At 47.3% G+C, this 23,980-nt stretch overlaps 2 protein-coding genes across 4 annotated transcripts in view; one reads left to right on the forward strand and one right to left on the reverse strand.

Annotated features, from left to right (window-relative positions):
- Nucleotides 1-6,460, reverse strand: part of MECR (mitochondrial trans-2-enoyl-CoA reductase) — a 39,733-nt gene extending 33,273 nt beyond the window's left edge. The window contains exon 1 of the mRNA XM_027864412.1: nucleotides 6,294-6,460. Within this exon, the coding sequence (XP_027720213.1) occupies nucleotides 6,294-6,460 (167 nt within the window). The remainder of the gene's footprint in view (nucleotides 1-6,293) is intronic.
- A 10,556-nt stretch (nucleotides 6,461-17,016) lies between these two features.
- The window catches only part of PTPRU (protein tyrosine phosphatase, receptor type U), a 108,684-nt gene continuing 101,720 nt past the window's right edge, over nucleotides 17,017-23,980 (forward strand). For all 3 annotated transcript variants that reach the window (XM_027864553.1, XM_027864554.1, XM_027864555.1), the window contains exon 1: nucleotides 17,017-17,132. In XM_027864553.1, the coding sequence (XP_027720354.1) occupies nucleotides 17,060-17,132 (73 nt within the window). In that variant the 5' untranslated portion in view covers nucleotides 17,017-17,059. The remainder of the gene's footprint in view (nucleotides 17,133-23,980) is intronic.

Here is a 23,980-nt window from a genome sequence, read left to right on the forward strand (position 1 = left end):
GTCTGGAGGCCAGAAAGACACTGAGCAGAGGAAACAACACTGACTGACCGGACTCTGCCTCTTTGATCTGACTAATTCCTGGGCACAGTGTCTGATTTGGTCAAACACCCAAAAGGCTCAGAGCTCTGATGCTGCCTCATTCCCAAGCAGGGACCGACCACATGACACAGGGACGTAACTGCCTTAGCACGTTATGCCTCGGGGGATTACAACAGCACCTATCTGCCAGGGTTGTTGTGAGGATCAAATGAGATAATATTTGTTAAAAGTGCTTAACAGTATGCCTGGCACATAGCAGCGCTACAAAAGTGTTAGACGCTATTACGACTATCATTACTATTATTATTATTTTACAGTTTTCCAGAGGGGGGAGTCATTCATTCAACATGCAGCCAATGCATACTAAATGTCTGATATAAGAAACACACTGTGCTAGGCACTGAGAAAACAGAGAGGGGCATTCAGAGACAGAATGAGGGAAGGAAAGAGGGTTTTTGAAACATCTGTCCTCCAAGTTATCCCTGCCACTTGGAAAAGCCCTCTCTCCCTTGCTCAGCTCCCTTGGGGAGGAGGCACTATGGGGGTGGAGGTGTGGGGGGCCCTGGACGGGGGAGTCAGGGGCTTAAGGCTCAACTGTCAGCTGCACCTTTAGCTCTCCTGTGACTTTGGCTGAATCATTTCTCCCTCTAACCGCTTCCCCAGCTATAAAATGTGAGAGCTGAACTGGCCCCTCCCTATTGTGTAATTCATTTCCCCGATGGAGAAACTAAGGCAGGAGGGAGTGCATTCTTGGGTTAACTCCCCTACTCCTGGAATCTACCCATGTTCCTCCAGGAAAATAAGCATCTTTAGCTTTTACAACTGTACTCCAAAAAAAAGCCTCATATCAGAAAATCAGCAATCCTTTCTGCCTCTTATAAAAGTACTATAATTTTGGCTTAAGAACTATAAACAAAACAACCTCTAAGATCACCTGCATTGATCTCTGGCTCCAAACACCAGCGTTAATCTTGAAATGAATAGTTACCTAGGGGCAATCAGAGCCCTAACAGAGGGGCTGAAAGACCACTAATTACAGAGGTTCTTTTACCAGTGGCTTCCTCAACTTCCTAACTTGTTCCAGCTGGTTCACAGCAGAGCTGGGCAGGCACCCAAGTGATTCACTGTTTAGTTTTTCAGGAACTGGATTCTGAAATGCCGCTTACCTGCTCCCTTTCAGGCCAGAAGCCCCTGACCCTCGAGGATGCTGGGCAGCTGTTTTATGAAAATCTTGGTATTGTGGAGAGGAAGGGGGAGATGTACTTTCTCCATCCCTTTGTCTCCAAATCTGAAGGGAGCAGAGGCTCCACCTTGGTTGAAGAGAGAAGCTCCCTAGTAGGGAGCACTTTGATGGACAAAGGTGTGGTATCTGGAAAGAGCACTGGAGGTTAGGTCTTGGGGGGAGAGGAGAAAGAATGTGAGTAAGTAGGAAGTGCTAGAGATGCCTAAAAAAGAGTAGCAATTAAAAATACAGAGAAGAAAACAAAAAAATTTAGAAGGGGACACAAACAGGACAATTTTGTTACTATTGTATTGAATTTAACTGATACTTAAAAAAACCAATGTATTTTAAAAAAATTTTTTTAGGCAATTGGGGTTAAGTGACTTGCCCAGGGTCACACAGCTAGTAAGTGTCAAGTGTTTGGTCTGAGGCCGGATTTGGCCTCAGGTCCTCCTGACTTCAGGGCCGGTGCTCTATCCACTGCGTCACCTAGCTGCCCCTAAAAAAAACAATGTAACAGAAACTCCCAGTTCATGTACACTGTCCGTGTTCTTTGCAGTTTTAAATTAAAATTTTTTAATGAATGGAAATCTATTTTCTCTCCTTCTTACCCCTCTATCAGAAAAAAAAAACCCATAAGAAAAAAAAAATCCTTGTGACAAACATACAAAGTTAAGCAAAAGGAATTCTCTCTGGCAGTGCCAAAGAAATGTAGATCTCTTACTCTGCATTCTGAGTCCATCCCCTCTCAGTCCTTTGGAATCACAGATTCTTACAGCTCTCAGAGCTTTGCACACTGGGATTTTTGTGTACTGTTGATGATTAAGTTCACATACCATCTTTTTTTTTTTTTTTGTGAGGCAAAAGTGACTTGCCCAGGGTCACACAGCTAGGAAGTGTCAAGTGTCTGAGGCCAGATTTGAACTCAGGTCCTTCTGACTCCAAGGATGGAGCTGTATCCACTGTACCACCTAGCTGCCCCTGATGATTAAGTTCATTAAAAAAAAAAAAAGTCTTGGAGTCAGGAGAAGACTGGATTCACTAGCTGCATGACCTTGGCCAAGTTATTTAATTCCTAAGTGCCTCAGTTTACCTATTTAAAAAATGGGGATACTGTCCGCCTCAGCAGGTTGTTGCGAAGCTCAAGGGAAGTATGTGCAGTGCACTGCAAACAGCAGAGTGCTAGCTGTGACTGGTACCCTTGCTTGGGATTCTGGGAAAATCTCAGCATGGATGCAGTGCTGCCTGCCAGAGCCTGTGGTCCCAAGGGCCACACTGGCTTTTGAGCTGTAGCTTCTGTGGTCTCTCATCGAGTCTGGTGCTGATATGAACACCCTTCTCACTCAGGCTATGCAAAGGAAATGGGATTCTTTCTCGGATAAAATGATTTTCTGAGGCTCCTACCAAATGACCATGCTCAACATGACATTCTTTGAGCTCCCAGCCTCAGTAGCAAAGAAAGAGCTAGGTCTTAGCTGACCACAGAACAGAACTTCTAAATTAAAGCTATCTATAGTCATATGAAAAAAAAAATGCTCTAATCACTATTGATTAGAGAAATGCAAAGTAAAACAACTCTGAGGTACCACCTCACACCTATCAGATTGGTTAATGTGACAGAAAAGGCAAACGATAAATAATTGGAGATGACGTGGCAAAATTAAAACACTAATGCATTGCTGGTGGAGTTGTGAACTGATCCAACCATTTTGGAGAGCAACTTGGAACTATACCCAAAGGGCAGCCAAACTGTGATCTAGCAATACCACTGCTAGGTCTGTATCCCAAAGAGATCATAAAAAGGGGAAAAGGACCCAGATGTACAAAAATATTTATAGCAGCTCTTTTTGTGGTGGCAAAGAACCGGAAATTGAGAGGATGCCCATCAACTGGGGAATGGCTGAACAAGTTGTGCTATATAAATGCAATGGAATACTGTTATGCTGTAAGAAAGGATGAGCACGCAGATTTCAGAAAAACCTGGAAAGACTTAACATGAACTGATGCTGAGTGAAGTGAGCAGAACCAGGAGAACGTCGTACACACTAACAGCAACACTATGTGATGATCAACTATGACGGACTTAGCTCTTCTCAGCAATACAATGATCCAAGACAATTCCAAAAAACTCATGATGGAAAATGCACATCCAGAGAAAGAATTATGGAGTCTGAATGCAGATTGAAGCATACTATTTTCACTTCTGTTTTTTCTTTCTCGCGGTGTTTCCCTTTTGTTCTGATTCTTCTTTCACAACATGACTAATGTGGAAATAGGTTTAACATGACTTGCATATATACAACCCCTATCAGATTGCTTGCTGTCTTTGGGGGGGAGAGAGAAAAATTTGGAACTCAAAATCTTATAAAAGTGAATGCTGAAACTAAAAAAAAAAAGCAATTAAAAGTTTTTCGTTTAAAGGAAAAAAACCCCAAAACAAACAAACAGACAAAAAAAACAAACCAGAGCTTCTATTCAGGAACAGTGGGAGAAGGAATGTACACCTGCTCATCCATAGGGAAGAGCTATGTGGTGAAAGTCTAGGGAAGGAAATGTGAGCATCTCACCAGCTTCTTCTTTCCATTTCTTCTCCAAAAGGAGAACTTGCTCATAACGGAGTAAATAGGTACTTTCTCTTCTTCTTAATCCAACAACCTTTCTCTTCCTGTCCCCTCACCCCAAAACCTCTCCAGCCCTTACATGGGCCCACTGCCCATACAGGCTGCCCTTGTGTCTCCACCTGCACTGGTCACTTCCCACAAACTCTGTGACCTGGCTGTGCTGGTCTGTTCTCCATTCTGCACACAGGAGGCTCCGTCTCCATTTCTGGGCCTTCACCACCCCTTAAGTGCATTCCGTCTTCACCTCTGCCTCTTGGAATCTCTGGTTTCCTTCAAGGTTCAGCTCAAGTACCATCATTTTCTCTCTCTCTCTTTTTTTTGGTTTGGGCAATGGGGGTTAAATGACTTGCCCAGGGTCACACAGTTAGTAAGTGTTATGTGTCTAAGGCTGCATTTGAACTCAGGTCCTCCTGAATCCAGGGCGGATGCTCTATCTACCCCGAGCTGCCCCCTAAGCACCATCATTCTCCATGATACCTTTACTGATCCCCTAAGTGGCTAGTGTTGTCCCTCCTCAAACTACCAAACTACCGTATTTCAAAAATCCTTTGTATTTGAAGCCACAATGTTTATCACTGTAGTTAGCACCTGGGAGACACTTAACAAATTAAACACATATATTAGGTATATACTTTTATATGTACTTGTTGCCTACCCCATTGGAATACAAGCTCCTTGAAAGCAGGGAATTCCTATCCTTAGCACTTAGTACAGTGCTTAGCACAAAGTAGGCATTTAATGAATGACTACAGATTGGTTTACTTTCAACCAAAACAGGAAATTGGGCCTGGAATCAGGAAAGCCTGAATTCAAATCTGACCTTAGACACTTACTAGTTGTGTGACCTTGAGCAAGTCACTTGGCCTTTGTCTGTCTCAGTTTCCTTAACTGTAAAATGGAGATAATAATAGCACCTACCTTTGCAGGGTTGATGTGAGGATTAAGTGAGATAATATTTGTAAAGGACTTGGACAGCTAGGTGTCAAAGTGGATAGAATGCAGCTCCTAGAGTCTGGAAGACTCATCTTCCTGAGTTCAAATCCAGCCTCAGACACTTACTGTGTGACCTTGGGCAAGTCACTTTGCCCTGTTTGCCTCAGTTTCCTCATCTGTAAAATGAGCTGGAGAAGGAAATGGCAAACTACTCCAGTATCCTTACCAAGAAAATTCCAAACGGGGTCACGAAGAGTTGGACACAACTAAAAAAACTCAACAAGAAGACATCACTTAACAGAGTGCTTGGTATACAGTAGGTGCTATATAAGTGCTTATTTCCTTCCCTTGCCCTACTTTGAAAACCTGCAAATTGCTATACAAATACAAGGGATTACAATGATTTCTGTCCTTTCACTAATCAATCTGATATGCTCTGCAGCATGGCTTCCCAGCGTCGCTGAAGGAGACTACATCTAGTATGCTAGGCCATTGGCCCCTCTGATTCACCTCACCTTCTCCTGCAGTCTTATTCCCAGGGAACCTCCCTCATCCCCAGACTCTTCATTCCTGTTCTCACCTTAAATCTACAATTCTCCCATAGAACTCCCCTCCACAAAGACCTTTGATTCCTGCCCTCACAGATCCTCTCCCTATCCTAACAGATGGACATTTCCACAAGACCTTCTCCCAAGCTCTAGTCATAAACACAAAGTGTTAAAATCAGAAGACAGCTTAGAACCTTAGGATGCAAGGACCTTAGAATAGAGAAAGTTACAGCTGGAAAGCACCTTAACACATAGATAATTACAGCCGAAATGCGCTTGTAGCACATGAATGTCAGAGTGAGAAGGATCTTTAAAAAGCAGAACGCTGGAGCTGAAAGGAACCTTAGAATGAAGAACCATGACAGCTGAAAGGGGCCTCTGAACTCGGAAAGTTTGGGGTGAATGGGGTCCATGAGAGGTGAATAAACATGAAACTTTGGGGTTCTAATGGATCAGAACTTGGCACATTAGAGCTGAATGGGGCCCCTGGACTTGGAACCTTGGGAGCCGAATGGAGTCTCGGCACGTGGAATGTTAGCGGTGAAAAGGTTCTTTGATTTGGGAAGTTTAGGGCTGTAAGGCATCGCAGAACGTGGAAAGTTGGAACTGCATGGGACCCCTTAACTTGGAAAGTTAGAGGTGAACAAACTGGTAACTCTGGGGTTCTGGGGGGTGTCTGAACTTGACACGTTAGAGCTGAATAGGAGGAGGGGGCCAGGGAACGTTAGAGGTGACAAGGGCAGTTGAACGTGAGGGTTCTACGAGGCCTCGGACAGAGGCATGTTCTCGCGCTCTAGAACCTACGGCCGCTGCACGGAACCCCAGCGCCCGGGCCCCTGGTTCTTCCAGGCGGGGAGGGGGAGCCGTGCACCCCGCCTGCCCCCCGCCGAGAGCCCGCCCCGCCGCCCGCCGCCCGCCCCCGGCTCTTACTCGACGACCTTGACCGGCTCCCCGTGCTCCGCATAGACCAGCGCCCGGACCCCGGCGGCGCCGCCTGCCGCGGGGCGGGAGGACGAGGAGGCCTCGCGTCGGGCTTCGTCCCGCTGGCGTCCCAGCCGGGGCCGGAGCTGCGCGAGCACCGCCCGCAGCGTCCACATCGTCACTAGCACACTAGTCCAACGGCGCGGCGCCTGCTCTCAGCGGCGTGCCCCGCCCCCGCCGTAGCTCGTGCGTCAGCGCCCTGCCCCGGAGGAGCCCCGCCCCCAGCCCCGTTTTTAAAGGGGCCGCACCGCCTTCTGCTCTCTGCTGCTGTCCACGAGAGGGAGCTTCTGGGCTTGGAGGCGGGCTGCTCACGGGAGAGAGAGAGAGGGAGTGGGAGGCGGTTTTCTCGGCTTAGGCGTCCTTCCAGCACCTCCTCAAGACAGAGACCTTGGAGAGCGGTCCTGGAGTAATGACACTGAGGAGCACAAAATACGGAGCTGGAAGGAACCTTAGAGATCATCTAGTCCAGCTTCCATCCATTTTACAGTTGGGGAAACTGAGGCCCAGGACCTCTGACTTCAGAGCCAAGGCTCATGCCATTGCACAGCGTTATTGGGCAGCCAAAGGAATAGCCAGCAAGGGAAGAGTTGCCCAGTAGAAAGAGACTGGATCCCTGCAGGCATTTAAAAAAATGTTTAATTGGTGTCTTCCCTCCCTACACATCACTGTCACTTCTTAATGCTCTTCCCTTTCTGCCTCCCCTCACAGCCCTCCCTTATAACAAAAAAGTACACAAGAGATCAGCATGTTGACCATGTCTGACAACATATGCCTTATTCCTCACCTATGCTCTACCCCTCTCTGGGAAAACTTGGGGCTTCACATTGCCTCCTGGGGGGAGGGGGAAAGACATGGGACTTCACACCACACTCTGGGGAGACATGAGGCTTCACAGCCAGTCCTCTGAGGTTGCAGCTGGTAGTCACTCAGGCATTTTCAGTTAATACAAAATGCAAGGTCAAAAGCTGATTGTGGAAATTTTAAGTGAGTATTTACACTCCAGAGATCAGCGAACACCCTACAAATCAACACTTGATTTGTTGTTTTGTTGATTGTCTAGACTTAAGAAAATGATAGAGAAAATGTCAAATTTATAATGTAGCTCAAACTTAAAAGTGTTTCCTACATACATCCTTCCCCAATCCTCCAAGCTGGTTGTTAAACATTTACCAGCACACCACTATATATATCTATATCTATATCTATCTATATCTATCTCTATCTATATATCTATCTATCTATATATATACATAAATGCATATGCAGATAAATATAATTCAAAGCATAGTATAATAACTTTGGAAGAGGAGTGCAGAATGCTGTCAGATCCATATTTCAACACTTAAAAGTTTTCACTCAGTTAAGGGCTAAGAAGTTCTTGAATTGCTGTAATCAAAATCATTCACTACCTCTAGGGGGCACTATGGTGCCACAGACAGAGCCCTGCTTTGCAAGAGTCTGAAGATGAATTCAAATCATGCCCCTAGTATTAACTATTTGTGTGACCTTGGGCAACTCACCTAAACTCTCTGGGCCTTAGTTTCCTCACCTGTAAAATGAAGAGTTGGACTAGATGGCCTCTTGGTAAATGATCCTACAACCCAGCGGACTATCTAGTTGATTCTGGTTCATTCATTTCATTTCTTTTTTTTTTTTTGGTGAGGCAATGGGGTCAAGTGACTTGCCCAGGGTTACACAGCTAGTAAGTGTTAAGTGTCTGAGGTTGTATTTGAACTCAGGTCCTCTTGACTCCAAGGCCAGAGCACTACTCACTGCACCACCTAGCTGCCCCCATTCATTTCATTTCAACAAACATTTATTAAATGCTTACTGTGTGCAAAGGTGTATATACACAGGGAGCACTAGCACCTCTGGTGTGAGGGCTTGCCAAGCCCCTTGCAGGGCTGCTAATCCACCTTTGGTGTCCACCTGGCACTAGACTCTCACCTGGGGCTCCCAGAAGCTGTTCCCCGCACAGAGGCCACAGCCTATCTTGGCAGATGGGCTAAACCAGGTTGAGGGTAACAGACAGGACTCAAACCCAGCAGTGAATTAGGGGATGTCTACCCCAAGCATGTGAATCCTTCCCTTGGGTGGATGGGCAGATGAGAACAATTTGTTCCAACAGGAAGTAGGCGCTGTGGAGCCCTTAGAGCTTGGTCGGACATCTGAGTCACCAAGGTCTGCATCCTGGGATGCGTGACAGTGCTAATCAGCCATCTTGACTTTTGTCCTGCCACTAGACTTTCATGACTCCGGAAGAGAGAGCGAGGCTGATGACTTTGTGTAATTCTGCCTCACTTAAATCCAATTCACCCTCAAGTCAAGAGGACACCACATGATGTCATTAGTCCCCTTGGAAAGCGAAGAATAAACAATAACTATGTGCAAAGTAGTATGTTAATTTGTTGCCTTCCTAGAAGGGCATTTAGAGCCACCTTCTGCTCATTTTATAGATGAGGAAACTGAGGCCTAGCGAGGTTAAGTGACTTGTCCAAGGTCACCCAGGTAGCAGTCCAACATGGTCTCATGGTTGTGGGTAGTCTCTTCCTGTAGATTGCATCCCCCTCATGTCTGTCCATCCTGGGTTACTCTTGTCCCTCTCCAAGCTAAGCATTCGTATCGATGGCCACCTCAATACAGACTCCTTTGAGCAGTTCCTGGAGAAGAGATTCCATTTCAGAAGAGAAATACAGACGTAAAGCTAGAAGGGACCTTCAAAAAAAGTAGAAAGGGGTGGGGAACGTGGGGCCTCGAGGCTCTCTAGGTCCTCAAGTGTGGCCCTTTGCCTGAATCCAAACTTCCCCACCCTTGTGTTAAGAGGCTTGCTCTAGGTTGCACAGGAGGCTGGGAGACAGGAATGGAAACCTGTCCTTGAACCTCACACCAGCTGTCTTTCCACAGCTGCCTCTTAACTTCAGGCTGAGAGAAACAGAAAAAGTGAACAGGAAGGCCCTGAAAAAATCTATAAAGGAAAAAAATCAAATAAAAAAACAAAGAAGCAAAAAAAGGGAGAATAATACTATAGTAAGCTTTTGGAGCAGACCTGGAGAAATACCCTGAAGAACTAATTACTTAGAATAGATACTTTACAATTGTGATTAACTAGTTGTTATCTCAATGCATTCAAAGTGGAGGGATAAAAATAATTGGGACATTGTTTTGTTTAATCAGAATGGGAGGGAAAAAAGAGGGAAGGAGTTTATTCTGTGAGCAAAAATGAAAAGCAGCCCCTTTTCTAAGGGAGTTTACATTCTTCTAGATGAGGTTCTCCCTCCCCCCAAGCAGCTAGACCCAACTAAGGTAGACATCAGCCCCAGAGCCTGTCTTGTCACATTTCCAGCTTGGTCGATTCTGTCCCTGGAGCTTGGGCTGTGGTCAGCATCCTGTAGTACGGCCTTTGAGAATCAAGGGCTTTTAAGCATGTGGGAGGGAGGGGCACCTGGGTGGTTCAGGGGATAGAGCACTGGTCCTGGAATTGGGAAGATCTGAGTTCAAATGTGACCTCAGACTCGTACTAGTTGTGTGACCCTGGGCAAGTCACTTAACCCCTATTGCCTTTAAAGAAAAAAAAGAATGCAGGAGACACCAGAGGAAGACTACAGAGGAGATGAGATCAAGGAAAGAGAAATCGCTTTCAGCAGAGGTGATCAGGGGGTCTTCTTGGAAGAGGTAGCCTTTGAGTTGGACCCTGGAGGGTAGGTGAGTCAAGGAGAGATGGAGAAGGGGGGAAAACTAATTGTACCTGAAAGGCCCCAGGAAGTGGTGATGGGGAGGAATTTAGAGCTGTGGCTGGTATAACTAGACAAGGAGACGGGCTATGCCCTCCAGAAACTTGGGGAACATTGACAACATTTGCACTCCAGCAGAGTAGAAACAGCTTGGTCTAGTACACAGATGGCAAGGCTAATTAGTTAAAATTTATGATGCCAGGGTGGGTAGAGTGCTGGACTTGGAGTCAAGAAGAACTGAGTTCAAATCCTGCTTCAGACACTTACTAGCTGTGTGACCCTGGGAAAGTCACTTAACTTCTCAGCTTGTTTCTTCATCTGTAAAACGGGGATAATAATGACAGCCCCTACTTCACAGGGTTGTTGTGGGGGATCTCTTTCTGTCTCTCTCTCTCTCTTTCTCTCTCTCTCTCCATGTTGTCTCCGATAGAATATGAAGTCTTTGAAGGCTGGGACTGTCTTTGTAGCCCTAGTGACTAGCACCATACATGGCATGTAGTAGTCACTGAATAAACATTGATTGATTGATAGAATGGATTGCTAACCCACTGCCATGATACCCTGGCTCAACCCATCCTGCCTCTGGGCTCTTCCTAGGACAGTCTCAGCAGCAACCTTGCTGTGTCCCAGTATGTCTCCCCCCAACAAACAAACTGAATTGATCATACATGTTTATATGAAGTCATGCTTACACTTCTTGCCCCAGTCATGTTTTGCACTCTTGTCTCAGGTATGAAAATTGCATCAGTATCCCCAATTGCATCAGTGTGGTTATGGCCCTGGCTTGAGAACCAGAGTGGCTCCAGCTTGCTGTGCCATTTTGGAAAAGTCACCTTCCCTGAACCTGGGAAATATGGATAATCCCACTCCCTGAAGTGAGGACAAATGGTGCCATGATTGTGCAGGCCCTTGAAGCTTTTTGGGAAAAGCTCTGTGAGGGGGGTGAGAGGTTTCTTTTCTTGCAGCATTATAGTATAAATAATAATGCAGCCTTACATCACTGTGGTCCTTTACAGAATTCAAAGCATTCTCACTCACAGTAGCTCATTGGATTAGCTGAAGTGGTATTGCCTGGAGATTTCTCACATTGATGCTTTCCCACTGGGAAGGGTGTGGGCTCTGAAGGAGAAGTGAGCAGAGACAGGAGCTCAGGGCTGTTAAAATATTTGTGGTTCCTAAACACCCTAAGCAGAGGTCCTTTCAATGGACCCTCACAAAGGGCCCAGGGGATAGGGAGCAGTGCAGATCTTGTTATCTCTGTTTTACAGATGAGAAAACTGATGGAGCCAGTATAGGCCAAAGTCATGTTTATGTATAAGCAATGGGAGAGGTTAAGGGTCTTCTGGCCCACAGCTACTCATGGTTCTTGTTTTTCCTTTGTTTTTGAAGAAGTCTAATGACATCATGGGGATGTCTAATGACATCCATCTTAACTTGTGGATAAAATAGATTTAAGTGAGACAGAGTTGCACACAGAGTTGTAAGCCTCACTCTCTTTTCCTGAGTCATCAAAGTCTGGTGACTTTCCTAGGGTCACATAGCATGATGTCAAGACTACTGGTGATGGCCTGGGATGCAGTGGATGACCTTGGCACATAGCTCCTGCTTCAGCTGCCTTCATGGCCATTGGAACAAATTGATCTCATCTGCCCATTTCACTAGTGGAAGTCTTCATCAGCTTGGCATAGACATCCTCCTAAATCACTGGGTGGTTTTGAGGCCCATCAATTACCTTCAGTTTGGGTTAGCCTGTCTGCCAAGATGGTTTACCGGGGCACGACCAATGAGCATACTGCAGCTTCTTGGAACCACCAGTGAGAGCTGGGTGAAGGTGGATTCCAAAGATGGATAAGCAGCCCTGAAAAGGGCTGGCAAGACCTCAAGCCAGAGGTGCTAGTCCTCCCTAAACAGCCCCCACAGTTACATAATTACTACAGGACAGAAGGTGGGGCAGGGTTGAGGTAGGGAGAGGGGAGAGGGCCTCCAAACCAGGTCTTCTGACTTTCAGTACTGCATGTAAAGAAAAAGTCCCAGATTAGAGCTGTCCCAGAGTGCAATGGGCTGCCTTGGGAGGAAAGAATAATAGCATTTATATAGTGCAGGGGTGGCTGTCCTTTGACTGAATTCAGGCTGCACTTGAGGACCTAGAGGGCCACATGTGGCCTCGAGGCTGCAGGTTCCCCACCCTTGAAGTGCTTTAAAGTTTGTAAACCACTTTACACATATATGTTAACCTATTTGAACCTCACAATAACCCTGTGACTAGGTGCTATTATTATTTCCATCTTACAGATGAGGAAATGGAAGCAAACAGAGGTTAAATGCCTTGCCAAGAGTCCCATAGCTAGTAAATATCTGAGGCAGGATTTGAACTCTGGTCTTCCTGACTCCCAAGTCCCACAGCGATTACACTGTGCCCATCACAGGAGGTCTTCAGACAAGAAGCTGGATAACTTCTTGTTGGGGTTGCTGTAAAAGAGACCCGTTTATGTGTAGTATGGTCTAGACAAATTCTGAGCTCAATTCAATTCAGCAAGCCTTAATTAAGTGCTTACTGTATGCCAGACATCAGGAAATACAAACACAATAGATACAAAATGATTAGGTATTTTTTTGGAGGTGGGGAGGATGGAGGGGTAGCACCAACAACTCTTTTGGGACTTGGCCCCTGAGCCGAGCTTTGAAGGGAGTTAGGGGTTCCAAGAGGCAGAGGCGAGGAAGGAGAACATTTCAGGTAAGAGGACTAGACAGTCCGGGCAAAGGTGTGGAGGTGGGAGAAGGACTGCTATTTTCTGGTTAAAAGAAACAGTTGGAGGAAGCAAGAGTCCTTGGAAAAAAACCAATCTTAAAAAAATCTTTAAAAAAAAAACCGCAACAACGACAGAAAAGGGAGCCTCTGACAGGCCAATTTGGCTGGAACTCGGAGATAATGAGGTTAAGGACGGCCCTTTCCAAGCTGCTTTTAGATTCTGGGACTCTACATTGCATTACATACTGCCCCTCGTGCCCAGGAAGGAGGCTTGAAGAAAGAGACCAAAGGCTCTGGACATTAGGCACCTCGCCAAGACCTTTGCCCCAGGCACTGGTGACTTGAGTTCCACACAAAGGCACCAAGAGAATGTTAACCTGGGTGCCAGTAAACAGTCCGTGGTCTCGGGGGCTGCTGGGACTCCAGCGTCCTGCAGAGGGAGCAACTGCTGATTGTAGACTGTGGCAGGCTTCATAGGCTTTAAAGCTGGAAGGAGTCTTAGAAAGCATTCAGTATAAGCCTTTCATTTCCTAAGTGAGGAAACTGCTGGCCAGAGACTTTGTGAATTTCCCAAGATCTCACAGACAGTAGCAAAGAGCAGCCACATTCTCTTGGTAGGGTGGAGGGACTACCATGACTAGGGCTAGGGAAGGTTGGCAACCGCCTGGAGTGTAGCTGCAGGAATATATAGGAATATATTGGCCTTGGCACCTGAGCTGAGCCATGAAGGGAGGTAGAGCTTCCAAGCCAGAGGTGCTATATATACATACACACACACACATACACACACACACACACACACACACACACACACACATATACACATACACACATATATATACACATACATACACACATACACACATATATGTATATATACATATATGCAGTATTTGTAATTCAATAAATTTTTTTTGGTCAAGGGAACTCCCCCTCCCCCTCCCTCCCAGCAGCATGGCACAGTAGAAAAAAAAATGATGGTTTTGGAATCTCAGGATCTGAGTTCAAATTCTTACTTCCACTTACTACCTGTGGGACCCTGGGTCTCAGTTTATTCACCTGTAAAATGAGGGGATTGGACTAACTGACCTTTAAGACCCCTTCCAGCTCTAAATCTATGATCCTACATATTTTGTGATCAATCAAATCCCATATGTTGCAGGGAAGGTACAAAGCTTCTATCCTGATATATCCTTTATATACCTAGTCCTTTGCATGCTACTTCTCCCAGTGGATTGTGAGCTTCTTGACAGCAGGGCCTGTTTTTGTCTTCCTTAGTATCTTCAGCTCTTAGCACAGCACGTGGCACACAGTATGTGCTAAATAAATGTTTGTTAACTGACCACAAGCATATTTGAGGGAAGATGGAAGGAGTATTTGAGTCAAGATGTCTGAATTCTAGTTGTTTTTTTTTAGTGCTTAAAAATAAGTTTAGTTTGTTGGGAAAATTCAGTTATAGAAAGTACCTCATTTATTGGCAGTAGCATAAATGGAGAGTTATCACAAATGCTTTGTTGGTTTTGAAGCCAAATATTACAACACCAATTTTCATACATAGTTCATAGTACATAGCTTTTAGTCAAACAATGGAGTAGAAGTTAGAATTTATGGATGCTTATGTCTCAAAGTTCTATGTTGTATGCAATTACAATATGTTGGTTATGATCCTTTTTTTCTTTCTTGTTTATTTTGTGGTTAGATTTATCTAGTTCAGAGAGGGGGAGGTTGAGGTCCCCCACTAGTATAGTTTTGCTGTTTATTTCTTCCTGTAACTCCCTGAACTACTCCTCTAAGAATTTGGATGCTATACCATTTGGTGCATGTATGTTTAGTAATGATATTACTTCATTATCTATGATGCCTTTTAGCAGGATGTAATTTCCTTCCTTACCTCTTTTGATAAAATCTATTTTTGCTTTTGCTTTGTCTGAGATCAGGATTGCTACCCCTGCTTTTTTTACTTCAGTTGAAGCACAATATATTCTGCTCCAGCCTTTTACCTTTACCCTGTGTGTGTCACTCTTTTTCAATTGTGTTTCCTGTAAACAACATTGTAGGATTATGTTTTTTAATCCATTCTGCTATCTGCTTCCATTTTATGGGAGAGTTCATCCTACTCACATTCACAGTTATGATTACTATCTGTGTCTTTCTCTCCATCCTTCCCCTCCCCACCCGCATTTATACTTTTCTTTCTCCTTTCTCCTTTTCCCTCCTCACTAATATTTTGCTTTTGACCACCATCTTCCTCAGGCCAGCCTCCCTTCTATTAGCCCCTTCCCTTTTCTTCCCTTTTACCTTTACTACTTCTTCCTTTCCTTCTATCCCGCCTCCCTTTTCTTTCCCCTTTTCCCTCCTGCCTATGGGGCAAGTTAGATTTCTATACCTAACTGATTATGTTATTCCCTTCTTGAGTCAAATCTGATGAGAGTAAGGTTCAAACAATGCTCATCTCCCTCCCTTCTTTCCCTCTGCTGTAATAGGATTTTGTGCCTTTTCCTGTAATGTAATTTACCCTTGTCTGCTTCCTCCTTTCCTTTTCTCTCGGTACATTTTCTTAGATCAGATTAATCCACTTACTTAGATTCATTTAACCCACTTGATTAGATTTTTTAAAATTATTCCATCAAAGTTAACTTGTACCCAGCCTCATTATGTATACCCCTTTAAAATGGTGTAATAACAATACAGTTCTCAAGAGTTACTTCTCAATACAGTTCTCAAGTGTCATCTTCCCTTGTAGGGATGTAAACAGTTTGCCCTCATTAACAATGTGTTGTGTCTTTCTGTCCCATTTACCTTTTTATGTCTCTCTTGAGTCTCATATTTGAAGATCAAATTTTCTGTTGAGCTCTGGTCTTTTTATCAGGAAGGTTTGGAAGTCCCTTATTTCATTGACTATCCATATCCTCCCCTGAAAGATCATGCTCATTTTCACTGAGTAGTTGATCCTTGGTTGTAATCCAAGCTCCTTTGCCTTACAGAATATCATATTCCACTGAATTCTAGTTTTTAACTGTCCTTGACTGTGAGACTTTGGGCAAGTCATTTCCTCTTCTCTGAGGTTTAGATTCCCCATCTATAAAGTGATGTGGCTGAGCTTTAAGATCAATAAGGTTTGACATTGCATTTTAACATTTTATATGCTAAGTCTCCTTATACTTCTAATATTATGTGCTTCAAGGTTCCTAGTTTTACCATTTTATGGTTCCCAGGTTCCTCCTAGCTCTGACATTCTAGGTTCTAAGGGCTCTCTCAGCTCTGACATTTTGTATTCTAAGGTCCTATCTAGCTCTAACCTTCTGTGTCCTGAGACCCTTTCCAGCTCTGTCATCCTGTGTCCTAAGATTCCTCCCAGCTCTGTTAGCTTGTGTTCTAAGGGCCCTTCCAGCTCTGTTTAGCCTGTGTTCTGAGGGTACTACCAGCTCTGATGTTCTGTGATCTAAAGGCCCTTTCAGTTCTAACATTTTAAGGTCTAGGGTCTCATATCTGCCATTTTATGATCCGATGACATGGTCCTCTGGGCCTTGCGTATGATCTGATAGGTATACTGTGATTGTTTATACTCCTGTAGTAGGGTATGAAGGGCTCTGAATTTGTGTATGGCTGAAAGTGTGTGTATGAACCTTTGTGGAAGGTTGCATTCCTGGCTGTGCTGTTGAATACGTGTTTGAATGTGCCAAGAGGATTGACCGGGTAAAACGGACAGGGGGAGGGACCCGCTTTTGGTCCCGGTGCTGGACGCACGGGATAGTGATCCCAGGGTTGAGTGGCTTAAGGGCCCAGAAGGGAGCATGTGTACAAAACCAAGTGTCTAATGGGATTCCGGACATTTTAATTGATCGGATTGGAGTACTGTGGGCTCACAAACGGCTCAGGATGCCCCCGAATCGGTGCCGTTCTGTTGTTCCCAGTTCCGCGGCATTTTAGTGGGTGATTCGGGGGTCGCGGCGCCCCCTGGCCACTTCCCCGCAGGTTGCGGGGTTCGAAGTCCCTGCCCAGGTTCTCCAGACCTCCGCACTTCCAGCCGAGGACCGGCAGGAGGCGCCCCCCACCTTTGGAACGCGAGGCCGCTGCTCGGGCTCCTGACGTCAGGGCTCCGGCTCCGGCTCCAGCGCCCGCTCCGGACTCAGTGCCAGTCCCGGCTCCGCTCCGGCTCCGGCGGCTCGGGAGGCTCCGGGGTTCCGGGCTACGCTCCTTCCCCGTGGCCCCGGGGCCCTAGAGGGTGGCGCACGATGACCGGCGCCCAGGCGCTCATCCTGGCGCTCACCTTTCAGCTCTGCGCGCTGGAAAGCGAGACTCCCACAGGTAAGAGAGCTGGACCCCCCGGGACTCCCCGCCCCCTCCCCGGGGTCCCCGCTCCCCGAACCCCAACTTATGACCTGGGATCCCGCGCTGGATACCCTTGGAACCGTGCACCCTGAGGCAGATAGGGCTGCGCAGCAAGGAAGTATGTGTGACTGTTGTATGTGTGTATGTGTGTGCGTGCTGCGACTGTGTGTCTCTATGTGTCTCTGTGTGTGTCTGTGTGTGTGTGTGCACGCAAAATGGTAAAACAACTTGTTTGTGTTCCGCCCGGGGCTCCTGGGGGCTCGGGGCTCGGGCCAGGAGGGCAGCTTGGCCTGGAGGGGGTGTCGGCCGGTTGCTGACACCGACATGTTGTGTGTTGCTTTCTGTTGTTTCGCAAGTTCGGAGCGGCTCGCTCCGGAGACTGAGTCGAGCTTCGGTCAGCGCCCCAGGGCTCTCAGTCCATAGGTTTGCACTGGCCGGGGGAGCTGGCGGGAATGTGGAAAGGGAATCTGGCCGGGCCTGGGGGCTGGAGGGAGGAGCCGGGCCGAAGGGGGGGGGTGGAGAGGGGGGGGGGGGGGGGGGGGGGGGGGAGAAGGAGGGAAGGAGAGAGGGAAAAGGAAAGAGGGAGTGGAGACGAGAAGAGAAACGAGAGGGCAGAGAGAATGGGCAGAGAAAGGAGAAGGAAGAATGGGTCGGGGAGAAAAGAGAGCGAGTCAGGAGCGCAGAGCTGGGGAAAGGGGACCTGGGAGCCAGAGACATCTCGGAGGAAGGCGGAGATGAGGAGAACGGAAGAGAGACCGCAAAGGAGAGAGGAGGCACTCGGAGGAGAGCAGAGCTACTCTGGCCTGGCTGGGGCTGGTGGGGGTGGGGTAGGGGTGGAAAAGGCTCTCAGTTGGGACTACGGGGTAAGGATAGCCTGTTGGGAAGCCTCGGAGCTCTCCCGGCCTGGGAGAAGAGCAGCCGGGGTTGGGAGCAGGTTTCACCCAGGGGCACGTCGGCTAGTGCCCCCTTTGCCCATCTCTCCTCCCCCTTTGTCCTCCTGTCCCCTCTCAGTGATGCCCGCTCCCAAGAGGGAACAGCCTCGGAGAGAGGTCAGCGGATCCCCAGGGACCCTTACCCCCGCCGACTTCGTAACTTTTGTACCCGGGTCTTTCCGCAAACCGGAACAGGTTGTGTCTGAGTGTGTGCCCGTGTGCGTGTCTGTGTGTTTGTGTCTCTGCGTGTCCCTCTAAGTGGGTCCTGTGCCTATGTCTGTCCGTCTGTGTGACCTGTTCTTTATCTGTATCGCCTTTCTGGCTGTCATGTGTCTGTCCACCTGAGTGTGCCCCGTGTCTGTGCCCGTCTGTTTCGAAGTGCGTCCATTTCACAGTGGGTGTAGTGTGCCCCTCAGTGTGTGTGTGTGTGTGTGTGTGCGCGTGTGTGTGCGTGTGTATGTGCTTGCTTGCTTGAGTGCGTCTGTCTAGTACATGTCAGTGTGTGTCTGCCACTGTATGGTGGGGGGAGGGACACCACGCTGGTCGTCTTCCCCTGGCCAGGGAACACTTCTTCTATTATCCCGGTGGCCGCGGAGGAGCGGGGGCGGGTGTACCAAAAGGTGATGGCCCCCTCTCTCTCCAATAACAACATAGATTCCCAGAGGACTACAAGGACCACATCTTCCTCCCCGCTCCGGTACTTGGGCTCCCATTTCCCAGAGCAGTTTGACTTAGGGGTCCCCGAGGCCTCTAGTGCCGCGCCCCGCGTCTGAGCTCAGTCTGGAAAGCCGAGGACTGACTTGGAAGCTGAAGGAGGAGAGCTGCTGCACCTTGTAACCTGGGGAGGGCCTGGCTGATGGGGAGGGAGCTCCTAGAAGGGTTATACCGGGATGATTCCTGGAGGGACAGAGGTCACTGCAGCCCTGACCCTCGGCTGGGGTGGCCCCTGGATACCTCGATACTCTACTAGAGGGATTTCTTCCTCCTTCGGTTTGGTGGCCCCCACCTCAAGCCCAGACTGTCTGGCGCCTTCCTGTCGCCCATCACAACAGAGATCACAACAGCACTCTGTCGAGATCTGAACTCGAAGAACAGAATTTCATTTTGGGTTTCCTAGGATGGCCAGTAACATTTTGGGCCTATGAAAGGGCGGTAGCTCCCAGCAGTTCCTACCAACCCCTTGGGGGCTCTCTGGTTTCTCCGAAAATAGACTCCCCTCCCCAGATCAGCCAGTTTAATGTCCTGTATCCTGGGTGGGGGGATCCTTCTCAAGGACCCTGGGTGGAGGGCAGGATCTCTTTCCCTTCTTTGGGCAAGTCATGAATTTTCCTTGGTCACCTTTCTGTGTACCCCTCCCCTCCCCCATCTCAGTTTCCCTCAGAGGGTGGGGCCCTGATCACAGCTTTCTCTAACCCCCTCCACAAGTCCTGATTAATAGAGTGTTCAGCCCAACTCCACCAACTCACGTCTCCCCCCTCCCATCATCATTAACAGAGGTCATTTGTACCGGTGGAAAGGGAACTTTGGGTCCTCATAACTGAGCTCTGTAAGGTCCTGGACTCTGAGACAGAGAAGGGGGAGACAGGTGGCCAGGGATTGGTGGGACAGCACTTCCTATTCTCCCCCTTCACCAGGTCTGGGCTGGGGAGGAAAATGTTTAATCTTGATCCTGATCCAAGGATTGGGGTAAAAATGGTGGTGTTGGGATTTTGAAGTCTCCAATAGTAGACTGGGTTGTTTCGGGAGGTAGAGAGCTCCCCCATCAGAGTCCAGTATGGATGACGACTGGCTTGGAGTTTCTGCACAGATAAAGGTTGGATTCCCTGACTTCTGAGGACCCCAGACTTCACTGAGATGGTGTGCTTCCCTGATTCCTGGGGTCGGTCTAGACATCCCAGCCCCTGGGTGCCTGGAAGCAGACTTTATTCTGTGCAGTGTGGGTGGGGATGCAGGGGTGTAGGTGCAGCCTTGTGGTATTTTGAGGTCCAAATGTGAAGTTGGAAGAGTGTAGCCTGGCATGCCTAGCAGATAATGTAATGTTTCTGAGATGAATGAAAAAATTCCTGGATGCTTTGGAAGTAGCTGTACTCCCCTTAGAACTGGCCCCAGAGCTCAGGGCTGGAGAAATTAAGCTGCAGGGAAAAAAAAAAATCAGACTTGGGTGATGCTTGTGGATAAATAAATGCACCCAGAAACTTTGTCCCATCTTGTTTCTGCCCTCTGGGCTGCTGCAGCTCTGGCTTTGTGCCTAGGGTGGGGGTAAGGAGTAGGCAGCTTGGTATTTGTTCTGACTTTCTACACAGCAGGTGTTGGGGGCCAGGATTGGGGGATATCTGGGGAGGGGATCTAGACAAGTAGTTTCTAGGTGGTGGATTCTACCCTCTCTCATCAAATTCTGTACTTTTATTTCTTCCTGCCCTTTCTGAGTCCCAATACACCCCCCCCCCCCCCCATGCTACCCTCAAGCTAGAGAAGGAGATAACAGTACTGGTAGACAGCACCTCATTGACCCCAGCCAGGGATGGTTATGTCCACAGTGGTGAGCTTTACACCAGCATCCTGGGTAATACAGAGTGGACTGGAGAAGACACAGAAAGCTTTGTTTAAAAAAAAAACCAAACCTGAAAATCAAAACAAAAAACACCATTGCAAGCTGGGCCCTGTCATTCAGGCTTCCGAACTTCTTCCAATACTGTGGGCATTGGTGAGATACTCAACAGAAACCGGAGGAGGTGAGAGGGTAATGCCTTGATTTCCTCACTCATTTCCTCTGCAGTGACCCCCTCATCTAGTTCTCCCCCTTCCTACCCACATCCCCTCCAGTGCCCATTCCCTTCCCTTTGTAAGGGAGGCATCCATGTCCCAAGAATCAAATTAAGCATCTGAGACAGGGATAGAGTCAATTTGTGGGTTTTGGGCTCTGCCCCCTGCACTAAGTCTCTTGAATGGGGGAGAGTTTTTTTTTTAATGTTTCATTGCACCTTCCCCAAATAGGCTTGGCAGTTAACTGAGCATCTGTAACAGCATCTGTGCTAACTGAAATGTTGAGGGCACATCCAAGTCTCTCTCAGTGCCCCTTCCCCCATCCCCTCCCTCCAACAGATGGAGGAGGGAAAGGGCAGCAGCTGGGAGTGGGTCCCAATGTCTGTGTGCCTGGACTGTGCTTCCTGAGAGCCTTGTATTGTGTCCCTGTGTTTGTGTGTGTTGCATTGTGTGTATGCTAGAGCAGTTTTTGTGTATGATTGTCATTGTTGAGAGGTGCATGTAAGGGCCTTCTTGGTGTGTCTCTGATGGCCATTAATCTGTATATATGTCACACATCCAGGAGTGCATGGAGGATCTGCTTAGCTGATTGTGTGTGTGTGTGTGTGGGGGGGGGGGGGGGGAGGAGTGTTCAGGTATCTAGGTGTGGTCTTTCACATAGTGGAAAGAGTAGATTAAAGAATCCAACTTGGGGCAGCTAGGTGGTGCAGTGGATAGAGCACCAGCCCTGAAGTCAGGAGGACCTGAGTTCAAATTCAGCCTCAGACACATAACACTCACTAGTGATTCTGGGCAAGTCACTTAACCCCAATTGCCTCACAAAAAAAAAGAAAAATCCAAGTTTTAGCTCTGTCACTTTGTGACCTTGGGGAAGTCACTTTTCTGTGGGCCTTGGTTTCTTATGTCAAATGGAGGAATTAGATTAGGTGATCTTGTGTGGACTTCTTTTTTATGTTAAGCTTCTTTCCAGTTCTGGTGTTCTATGGCTCTGTGGTCCTAAGTCTCTTTTCCATTCTTCCATCATCTCCCAGCCCTCCAGAATGTTCTTTACAGAACTGAATTCTCCAAGAGATACTAGGCAACTTCATTTTCTGGATATGCTTACTGCCATCTGGGGACCACGTGCCTAAAAATGGGCCACAGGCTAGGGGATAGGTGAGCTACCAATGAAGGAATAACCATGTGTGTAGGTTAGGATGATGGTAAACATCATCTTTGGGGTATAGTTCCCATGAGGAACTTTGGGAGGAGGATCCTTTAGGATGTAAATGTATAGCAGGGGAGGAGTTAGGAGCCCTTACCAGGCTAGTCCTCTATCTGAATCACTTGGCGGTGAGTGGGTGAGGGGGGATAGGACGGTGGAATTAGTGACCATCTAGTCCAACCCCCTCATTTTACAGATGTGCAGAGCCTTACCTGTGAATTAAATGGTGGTGACAGTAGATGAGACATAATTATAATAATTATTATTTTTTGGAGGCAATTGGAGGTAAGTGACTTGCCCAGGGTCACACAGCTAGTGAGTGTTATGTTTCTGAGGCTGGATTTGAACTCAGGTCCTCCTGACTCTAGGGCTGGTCCTGTCCTCTATCCATTGCCCTACCTAGCTGCCCCGAAGACATAATTCTTAGTTATCACCACCATCTGAAATGTCCTTCTTTGCCAACCCATGCCTCTTCCTGCTTTTAAAATACCTCATTTTCTCCAGGAAGTTTTCCAGGATTGATTTCATGTTATCCCGATGACTCTTTGACTCCTTTACTTAAACTATAGATCCTGGACGGGACCTCAGAGACCATAATGCCCACTCCTCTCATTTTGAAGAGGAGAAGACTAAGTCTCAGAGAAACAGAATAATTTGGCCGTGGCCTACAGGTAGTAAGTGTCGGAGGCGACGTTTGAGCGATGGAAGACTAGTTGGAGCAGATGGAGTCAGAACAGTGATGAAGCTGCAAAGGGGTGTTTACAGAGGCAAGAGGGAGGTGAACGGGGATGATTAGAACAGTAAATTGAGTCATTCTAGGCTGAGACATTTTTATTTGATTCAGTAGACACCGGGCAGCTAGGTGGTGAAGTGGATGGAGTGCCTGGAGTCAGGAAGACTCTTCTTCCTGAGTTCAAATCCAACCTCACACACTTACCAGCTATGTGACCCAGAGCAAATCACTTAACCCTATTTGCCTCAGTTTCCTCATCTGTAAAATGAGCTGGAGAAGGAAACAGCAAGCCATTCCAGTATTTCTGCCAAGAAAACTCCAAATGGGGTCACAAAGAATCAAATAACAAGCGGCAGTGGAGAGCCATTGATGATTCTTGAGGATAATGAGATGAGTGCAGTAGAGGATAGATCTGGCAAGGTGTTCAGGATGGCCTGAAACAGAGAAAGCCTGGAGACCAGTCCAGTAATCCAGGTGGTGACAGCAGTGGGAATGCAAAGGGAAGGTGAATCTGGGAGATTTTGCCAAGGAGGGCTCCACAGGCCTTGATGACTGATTAAATCTAGGGGATGAAGCAGAGGGAGGAGGCAAAGATGATTCTGAGGTTTCTAGAGGGAGAATGGAAAAATGGCAGTGTTATTGATGGTGTGCCAATGGGGAATGTGAGGAGAGAAGCTGGTTTAAAGGGAACCATGATATTAGCTCTCGTTTCCGTGACCCCTTATAATTTACAACCTGCTTTTCCCATAGCACTCCTTCGAGTTCGGTAGTTCAGGTCTCATTAGCCCTACTTTACAAGAGAGGTTTTTGGTAGGAATTTTAAAGGCTAAGTGATCTGCAAAGTCACTCAGCTGTTTAGGGCCTGAGATGGGATTGGAACCCAGGGCTTGGCATGCTATGTCTCGCACACTTTTCCTCTATATTTTTGTGGGGGCTGCAGCAGAAAGAGAGGCAGCTCTGGGGGAGGGACAGTGATTGGGAGATGCATTCAGGACCCGAGGAGGAAGTATTGGTGGGTCTCCGCCATGAGGATTGGGTCTCCGCCATGAGGATTGGGTCTCTGATGCCTAGCCTTCCGGGTATTTGAGGTATGAGGAAATGGGGGGGGGTGTTGTGTTTGCTGTGGGTTTGGTTTGGGATAGCAAGATCATAGATGTAGAGACCATCAAGTTCAAACCCTGAATTTTATAGA

This window comes from Vombatus ursinus, unplaced genomic scaffold (assembly GCF_900497805.2).
Source record: "Vombatus ursinus unplaced genomic scaffold, bare-nosed wombat genome assembly UNPS02014775.1, whole genome shotgun sequence".
In the NCBI taxonomy this organism is placed as follows: Eukaryota; Metazoa; Chordata; class Mammalia; order Diprotodontia; family Vombatidae; genus Vombatus; species Vombatus ursinus.